This window comes from Triticum urartu, chromosome 2 (genome assembly GCF_003073215.2).
Source record: "Triticum urartu cultivar G1812 chromosome 2, Tu2.1, whole genome shotgun sequence".
Lineage (NCBI taxonomy): Eukaryota > Viridiplantae > Streptophyta > Magnoliopsida > Poales > Poaceae > Triticum > Triticum urartu.
In genome coordinates this window covers 714133690-714143278 of record NC_053023.1, presented here as the reverse complement: position 1 = coordinate 714143278, position 9589 = coordinate 714133690, and the positions used below count along the sequence as shown (strand labels likewise).

At 44.4% G+C, this 9589-nt stretch overlaps 1 protein-coding gene across 1 annotated transcript; it reads right to left on the bottom strand.

Annotated features, from left to right (window-relative positions):
• Positions 1–1300: 1300 nt before the first annotated feature.
• On the bottom strand, positions 1301–2087 carry LOC125534298 (indole-3-acetic acid-induced protein ARG7-like). Its single transcript, XM_048697556.1, has one exon. It carries the CDS (start codon positions 2044–2046, stop codon positions 1642–1644), a length of 405 nt encoding a protein of 134 aa, XP_048553513.1. The 5' UTR covers positions 2047–2087; the 3' UTR covers positions 1301–1641.
• Between the last annotated feature and the right edge of the window lie 7502 nt (positions 2088–9589).

The window sequence follows — 9589 nt, the reverse complement described above, 5'->3', positions numbered from 1 at the left end:
CGGCTCCGAGCTAGGGGTCGGAGCGGACACGGGTGCGGCCTCCAGGGCACTGTTCGGCGGCAGAGCTAAATCATGCCCATCATGACAGTGCGGCGCGCTCGGCTGTGGCTCGAATCCGTCGTAGATCAAGTCTCCGCGGATGTCGGCCGTGTAGTTCAAACTTCCAAATCTGACCTGATGGCCAGGGGCGTAGCTTTCGATCTGCTCCAGATGACCAAACGAATTGGCCCGCAGTGCAAAGCCGCCGAATACGAAGACCTGTCCGAGGAGAAAAGTCTCACCCTGGATCGCATCGCTGTTGATGATCGGAGAAGCCATCGGGCCTAAAAGTGACGACACAGAGGAACTCTCAATGAAAGCACCAATGTCGGTGTCAGAACCGGCGGATCTCGGGTAGGGGGTCCCGAACTGTGCGTCTAGGTCGGATGGTAACAGGAGGCAGGGGACACGATATTTTACCCAGGTTCGGGCCCTCTTGATGGAGGTAAAACCCTACGTCCTACTTGATTAATATTGATGATATGGGTAGTATAAGAGTAGATCTACCACGAGATCAGAGAGGCTAAACCCTAAAAGCTAGCCTATGGTATGATTGTTGTTCGTCCTACGGACTAAAACTCTCCGGTTTATATAGACACCGGGGAGGGCTAGGGTTACAAAGAGTCGGTTACAATGTTACGAGATCTACATATCCGTATATACAAGCTTGCCTTCCACGCCAAAGAAAGTCCCTTCCGGACGCGGGACGAAGTCTTTAATCTTGTATCTTCATAGTTCAGGAGTCCGGCCGAAGATATAGTCCGGCCATCTGGACACCCCTAATCCAGGACTCCCTCAGCAGCGATTGTTATTCTAGTGTGTTGGTCCTACGATGCCTTAGCACGACGACTTCCCAACTGTCTACTACAACAAGTTTTGCTCGGCTCTAACAAGGGAGGGGCGATGACGGTGGCGCGCCTGTTATGATTGAAGATGTATAGATCGAAAAAATTCCGGCAAAACTAAAATAAAATAAAATAATAAAATGGCTGTGTGCATCTTTCGATGCAAAGGCTGGGTTATCTTTATTTTCAAAAAAAAAAACACTCTTAAAACATTACATTGATCTCGGCCGGGGTTATCCTTAACATGTGGATCTCGAAGTTTATAAAGCTATGAATCTTGCACATAAGAAAGTTCTTAGTCGATGGAGAGTTAGCAAAACGGATAATACAACAGCTAATGACACCCATGGTCCATGGAGAGCCAAGACATTAGCAATTCTTTATCATTACCGGCAAGGAATGCAACCGATTAATTACGACAATCACAAAAATTGTCATCTTCATCTTGAACTAATCACTACAAATTTCTTCTAACTACAGTCAACTTGTCAAGCCGTACAGAGCCTCCGTTGCTCACGCGCGGCATCGTCACCGGCTCGTGTTTCGGGGCGAAGCTGGCCGCTACACCAGGCACCGGACCACGTCCGTCAATAAGATATGCGGGCCTCCGGCGCTTGCCGTGCACGCCGGTGGGCGGGCGGAGTCTTCCAGTTGCTGCTGCCACCGCTGCCACCGCCGGAGTCAAATCGCCAGGGCTACCTCATGTGAGAACAGAGCACGTATGCCGAATGGCCTATGCCCATTGATCCGTCAGCAGTCACCACACGAGCTCCTCCGCCGCCACCCTCGGCAGCAACGGCCGCGTGGCGACATCGCGGCTGCTGACGGCTGACACGCTGCGGCGCTCCTCGGAGGAGACGCGGCGTAGGACGTCCCGGAAGTGGTCCTCGTCGCAGGGGAGCGCGATGGGGCCGCACGCGCCGGACGGGAACCCATATTCCTCCTCCGCCAGCCGGAGCAGCTCCCGGAACACGGGGTGGTTCAGGTGCGCCGCCCGCACCACGAACCGCCGCGACGCCCCGCCCACGCACACCGCCACGTGCCCCGCCGGCACCGACACCGCGCCGTCATCCGCAGCAGCGCGCGCCGCGGCACGGGACCGCCAGCGCCGCAGGGTCTGCCGGAGCAAGACGATGTTGTGGATGTTGCTGCATTTCGCCATCGACGGCAGTTGAGAGCTGAGCTGCTGGTCTGAGGCTGATGTTGTTGGGTGGGCAGAGGAAGAGATGGCTTCCTGTAGGTGGCGGGCAGGAGGTTTTATCTACTATCTACTACCACTATAAAAGGAAAAAAAAGGCAGATCCAAACAATCATATTCATCCATCATCAAGATCCAATGGTCCAGTGGCCCGGCTGGCAGCACCGCTCCCGTTCGCCGCAGACTGCCGCCGCCGAGGAGCCCATCTGAAGGCGGTGTGGTCCGCGTGGACCCATGTCCTGGCGCTGGATCCGGCGACCACCGGCAGAGGCGTGCCTGGCCATGCCTCCCCCGGCACAGTGGCCCGGCTGGCAGCACTGCTCCCATCCGCCGCAAACTGCCGCCGCCGATGAGCCCATCTGATGGCGGTGTGGTCCGCGTGGACCCATGTCCTGGCGCTGGATCCGGCGACCACCGGCAGAGGCGCGCCTGGCCATGCCTCCCCCGGCACAGTGGCCCGGCTGGCAGCACCGCTCCCATCCGCCGCAGCCGCCGGCCGGCGAGGGCACAAGCGGTGCCGACCTTCACGTGCAAGGGGAGGCGGCAGGAGCAGTCGTGCAAGGACAGGACCAGCCGTCCGGTCAATCGAGCGATCCTTCTTCGTCTCGGCCGCCACGTGCCCCACCCTCGACGACGCCCGCTGTGGCGATCTCCGCCCGGGGTGACCAGCTCTGTGTCGTTTCATGGTGCGCTGGATGGAGGAGTCGCACCGCGGTTGCCGGGACAAGGTGGGCGTCGATGTGGTCTGCTGCGTGCTAGACTCACCAATCCAAGATTCGGCGTTGAGCAAGTTCCTGGACAATGTGACAAAGAGGTTCGGCGAGGACCAAGGGACAGCAAAGCAGCGTCTCAGCAGGCATCCCCGAGCGGCGAGCGCCGGTACGGTCTCGTGTTTCTTTTTTTTTAATGAAGGGATTTCTCCCCTGAAGAAGTTGCGTCCTCTCAACTAAAGAAGCTGCGTCAAAGATTGTTAAAGAAACCATTGTCTTTGATGTACTACATCTTCTTGTTATACTTGTAATATATTGTAAAAGAAACCATTATCTTCGTTCTCTGTATCAACCAAGAGTGTTAACAAATACTAGTGTTCTACTGAATAAATTAGTTGTTCTTGTGACATAGTAGGTTCATCAGTATTACTGAATTACCTGGTAATTGATTTTGATGACGAGAATAGTTATACATCGATGGATCGATACATGTGTGATTGCGTTCGCCTCTTCCTCTGCTCGCTGACAAAGGGTCCTCTTCGTGCCCTCCCTCGACAGCTCTTTCCAGCAGGCAGGTCGCACTCGCCACACACGACATCTCGCCAAGTCGCCATATTAGAGGAGAGGAAGAATTGGTATGCTGTCTCAGTATTTTTTTTTGCGAGGGTATGCTGTCTCGATAAGTGTAGGATGTTTTTTAGGGAGTAAGTGCAGCATGCTGGTGACGAGTTCGGCATTGATTTTGGCTTTTGTTGATTTTTTTTCTTTGTTGGGAGTAAATTTCTCACTGATTTTCTTATTGCAACTCATTTCCAGGACCCTGATCCTAAACCTGAACGTGAGCCTGAAGGATATATCCGAAGGTATATGTACAGGTGTACGAACTTATCTCTAAGTTATATTTGAGGAGAGGTATATCATTTTGTCCCGTCCATCATGCAAGCTTTTTCAATTTGTCGATTTTTTCTCTGAATAGTATAGATTGGCTGAAAGCATTGTTATTCGGCACTCCTGCAGTTGTACATTTGGCATGGGTTTTCTCCTGCTGCATGATGTGCTGATGATATTTTTTAAGATTAGACAATATTTGGGAGAAGGGGGGGTTTGCTTAATTGGAACCGGAGTAAGAACGAGAAGGAGCTTAAGTAGGGCCATGGCAGGGCGACCTGGAAGGGTGGAATTTTACCTGTGATATGTGATAGGAGATGGTCACCTAAAACAAGGCGCTAAAGACCTACCAAACTAAAACAATTTCTAGAAAGGTGTCACTATTTGCATCTGAAATATATTGAATGATGAGAAGTTATGCATAATATACTATGTATATATAGTTATATACAATGGTTACCATTACAACTGTGAACACCTATGGTTGTCATGTATACTATATTATTCAGCCAGCATGTGCATTTTGAGATCATTGCTTTCCTAGCGAGTCTTGTCAAATCTCGCTTGCTAATTTGAATATGCATACTGCTATGGTCGCAGCTATGGACTAGTTTCATGCGCAGTTTTCAAAATTGTATAGTTTATGTTTTCATGATTGTTTTCGCAGCTTAACTGCAACTCCAAAGACTGGTGGGAATGTACTAAAGTTTGGCCTCAAACACATCAATATTACAAAATGTATCAGGGGTTTAGTTCACAGCCCTACGAGTTTAGCTTCAGTAGTTGTATGGAATCTTTGTGAAGATGAGAGAGTGGTACTGGGAAAATTGAAATGGTGCTAATGGAATATGTTGACAGGCCTACAAGAATGGAATTTGTCAACAAGGCTACGAGGATTGGACTGAGCTGATAGTGGAACCATGTAAGAAGGTAACGAACTTTTGCAATATTTTTATGCTAAATAAACAATGCCGATATTGTGTTTCTATATTATTTGTTCCCAAGTTTTACACCATCCATAAATCGGAGGCTTATTGCCAGTTTAAATAATGAGAAGGGTCAAATACCTAATAAACCTAGGCAGGAATCTATCTAGCACTACTTCCAACATGACAAATTGATTAATAGATTGACTTCATTTTTTTTGTAACCTGAAGCAGCAAGGTTTGTCCCTACTTTAATTTTTTGTTGTGTCAAGAAACGAAAGAATTATCAATTGTGGGGAAAGACAAAAAAAGAAGAAAATGAAAGGAAAAAGAACTGAAGACAAACAAGGGAAGGACAATAACAATAGAATCTACATAGGGTGATTGAGTTGATGTTAGCTGTAAAATAACTCTACACTGTTATGACGTCATCACTTTACAAAGTGTGCGACTTGCCCTGCTATCTATCCTGCACATGTAAGCTGACGTATGCATTCTCCTAGGCTACCATGCTCCTATCCCTTAGCACCATGTTTTTAGGGGTGTTTTTCCATCAATTGGATGAATTGGAATCTGTAGTTGTTGCGTGACGTCCATTATGTAGTTGGAGCTGATTTGACTCTCCAAAATAGAGATTTTCCTGCTTATAAAATGTCTATTAAAATTTACAGATTACACACATCTCATTTGAGAAAGTCAAGCTCTACATCATCCAGCAGTCCGTCGTCATGCTATTCTGCTATCATGACTAACCATTTCTGCTTTCCGATTCTCTGACCCTACCATGGGTGCCAGTTTTTATCTGTCTCGATCTCATTTCTAGCAAGGCTTATTTGAGGAACAAAAACATCCGTCAAGCCGTCCAATATTTCCCGCGGCGACTACAACAAAGGTATGTATCCCCTTGAAAGCAGCAAGTAGCAGCCTTATGTTCCGTGTGTTCTTTTTATAGATGTGTAGTGGTAACCAAACAGAAGCATGAACAAAATCGCAACAACAGGCTGCTGCTCTCCTCCCTGACCTCCATCTATATGAAATAGTAGTATAGCACAACATCATAATTAGCAATGGCAGAGCAACCTTAATTACAAAAAGATTCTAATGCGTTTATTTTGGCATAACAGAACATTTAGTGTGTATATCTGAGTTCAACACCAGCTATCATGGTTACGCATCTTGGTTTGGTACTCATCAAGTAACATCATGCTGATCCCCCGTTTGAGCTATTGTTTCTGTCCCCTGTCTCACTGTCTGCTATTCTGCTATTTCTTCACAACAAGTTGATTCTAAGATTCCAATGGTATTTAGAAAGTAGCAAATTTATTTTTATGCGAGAATTTTATTCTTAAGTTTCTGGCAGTATTCACAATTAGTTTTCTCTGATTTTGTGTATTACGGGCAGTAAGCATCCTTGGGTGTTCTTTACGTGTTTATCTCTAGGGACCTCCTGATGGAGTCCTATAATACCACCAGGCCACAACAGCCAAGCAGTGCGTTTTACTGTAGCCTATATAGCTGTCATAGGTAGTTGTAACAGCATGCTTATCTGTTTCTGCATGCCAAGGCAGCATGCTGCTGTTAATTTGGTCAGTTTATTTGAATTGATCTGAGATAAGTCACTTGCTGAAAATAATTGGTGGTGGTGCTTGTCATGTCCCTTTCGATCATGCCCTTTGTGAATTCTCATTGTTTTAGTTTGTCATGGTGTTTGTGTTTGACATGGTGTTCGCTATGTTTGTTAGTCTTTTCTTCATAATTTGAGCCAATTGCTGAACATGTTGCTGCTTAAGCTGGCAGGATGATTGAAATGGCTTAGCTTTATCCAACGTTGTGATGGATAATCTTTAATTTGGAGTGCATGAACGAAGCAATGAATTTCTGAATTACAAACAGCGTACAGATTTTCGGAATCCAAACCAAAATCAAGCATATACTGTATGTTGTTGTATTGTTGATCCAGCAACATGCTCTGTTTCTGCATGCCATGGAAACTTTGCTGCTATTAATATGTCAAGTTCATTTGGATTGCTCTTAGATAATTAGGTCATGAATCATATAGCTTGTATATACTGCTTTAAAATACTGTCACGGTGTTTGTCATGGTCATGTTTTACTGCATCCACCCTACAATCAATCTAAAAACATTCTAACCCAGCATCTCGGTCTCCTGTGGACCAATTTTGTAAGCCAGATTGATGTCATGTGTAAACAAAGGCCTGCATTCATTCTCCATTTTTCATACTTGTGAAGACCAAATATAGAAAATTGAACTGTCTGTGATTTCAATCGGGTCTGAAGCTTTTGTCTACTATAATCCTGTTCCCTGCTGATTATAATTCTTTTCACGTAAATACATGAAGTTTGTGATTATAATTACTATTTTTTAAGGTTGGTGTTGACTGCTGACAACCAATAAGATCGCCCTGAAGCAGCCCTCTCTCTAGCACATCTGCTGCCATGCACCATTGTTTCATATAATAGATGACAAATTTGTGATAGGCACATTATTTTCATGAATGGATCTGGATCTTATGGAATTTCGGATGGGAAAGAGTTATTTATCTGTTTACTTTATCTGATACATTGAAAGTTTTTTTGTTTCTATTTATGGTAAAAAATTGGGTTCTTCACAATATAGTTAATAGTAAAGAGTTAGTTAAGCCGACATTCCAAATTACTTTACTAGATTAGTCGTATCTTTTGTAGAAGTTGAATATTTACTTTGTTTTTCATATTGCATGTTTAAGATTTCCAGTTCAATCTACTTCTGCTGATACCTAAAAGTTTATCCAACTATTTCATTTTTCCTTGATGCAGCACAATGACCATCACCGCAGAAGCATAGGTGGTAGACGGTGAGCTTTCTGGAGGAAGCGGAGTCGGAGATTTATATTCACCAAAAGATGGAGACGGAGATTTCTATTCACCAAAAAGATGGAGCCGCCATCGACAAGCACTGACGAGCAGCTCAGTCTCAGCTGACGCATCGACGGGCTGAGGCGGGCTTCCAATAGAGGTCAAAAATAGGGAATGGCTTTTTGAACTGATGGAGGGATCACTGGACATGGTGTTCATGTTTGTGTTGGCTTACATGCATAAATAAGGAGTATAGTAAGACTTTTCCAATAGTTCTCTTGGAGGTCATGTCTATACCATTCCAGGATTTTGATATCCGAATGTTATGACAATATATAGATAGGGGAGATAGCCCTCCGTGTCCTGGTGGCCACTGTATGCTGCAGCGAAGAGCACACTTCAATTAGTGATCAGGCAGATGTGCTTTGACATTGTGATTTGTAGTTGTCAAGGACGTCATTACCCAGGCCGTTCCTATGCTTCGGCGAGTGGTACTTCTCTCCCACCACACAGGTTACACTAATTTATTTTATTATAGTTGAGTGGTATGATCTAATTAATCTGTACACTTAGACACACAACCAAGGAATGAAAAACCTGCTCCAGAGATCTTCAAAATAGTACAATATTAGGTATTGTAGAGTACAATTTGTTTAAGCTAAGTTTTTCTTTTGCATGGAAGCTAATTTTATATTTGAGGTGTAATAGATACACATGCCTTGGATACACTCCGGTGCTGATGGTAATACTTTCAGTCACTCACAAACAATAAGCTTCAGCATACAAGGCAGAGTTCAATGCTATTGGACTCGGGTGCTGATATACAATTTCTTGTACATTTTACTTCAGCATACAAGGCAGAGTTCAATGCTACTAAGTCTGTTCTTAGTGTATTGACAAAGCCAATTATGGGGCCACTGTTGGAGGTTCTTGAATGTACCCTGCCACTATGGAATGTGTGTGCAGAAATAGTTGAATATCTCAGTTCAGCTGCAATGGTAGCGATGGAGACATCATACAGTGTGGTTATCATTTGGCCATTTTGGTTCATCTTCAGTACGATATGTAATATTGGTATGGTTACTGTAGTCTCCCAAATGATTTGTTTCTTTCTCCCTTTGCCTTTTTATTATTCTAGTGACTTACTAATATTTTTGTTTGCATTTTATTTACTGCAGCCAATTCAGTCTTGTACCCTGTAATTTGGTTCGTCGGAGAGATACTAGCCGCACCTTTCCGACTTATCACTGCACTAGCAAGTTTTGTAGCATACTTCTTTGATAATATTGTTGATGTTTTAGACAGACCTGGTCAACATTAAGTTCGTTATATCAAGTTGGTTCTGCATCCAGAACACGTGCACTTATATCTGAAACTACCATTTGGGGATCACTCTGGAAAGATCTTCTGTACCAGGTAACATAAATTTGTTTGCATGCCTACTAATTTTTTCAATTAGTATATTATGCAACTTACATTGACTCTTTGTTTTAGATTTTCCATGCAGCCCGGAGCATTTTGTACCGTTTTGTTGCCTTCTTTTCAATGTGCAATAGGCATCAGCTAAGGTAATTTTTCTTTTGGCTTGTATGCAGAGGTAGTATTTGCAAATCAGACAAACAATTAGTCAAAAATCTGAATGATGAGAACATCTCTGTTTTTTTGTTAAGAGTTCAAACTTCTTCAAACTGGCTTGTTTGGTGTGTCTGTACAAGGAAACTTTAAAATTGTGTAGTGTACCTCACATTATGCCTCCATGAGTGCTATGTGTTAATTGCGACTACATGCTGCAGCATTTACAATCACATAGAAGTTCTTATCTGACGCCTATCCTGCCTTAAATGGCACGCAACATACCTCCTCTTGTGGAGGAGTTTGGAAGTATACTAATCAAGATCATCCTGGAAGTACTTGCATTTTATACTTATGGTTGACGCTTGTGTTCATTCAATCGTGTTTCAGAAACGAAATACCCCTCTAGGGAAAGAAAAACCCTGAGAACTGATATTATTTATTTTATTCTGATACTCCTGGACATCTGAATACATAGTTCATTCCAAAACAGACCATCTATCGTGGGCTGGACACTGAGAGTGTAAAGAGCGATGGTGATGATTCTTGAGATTG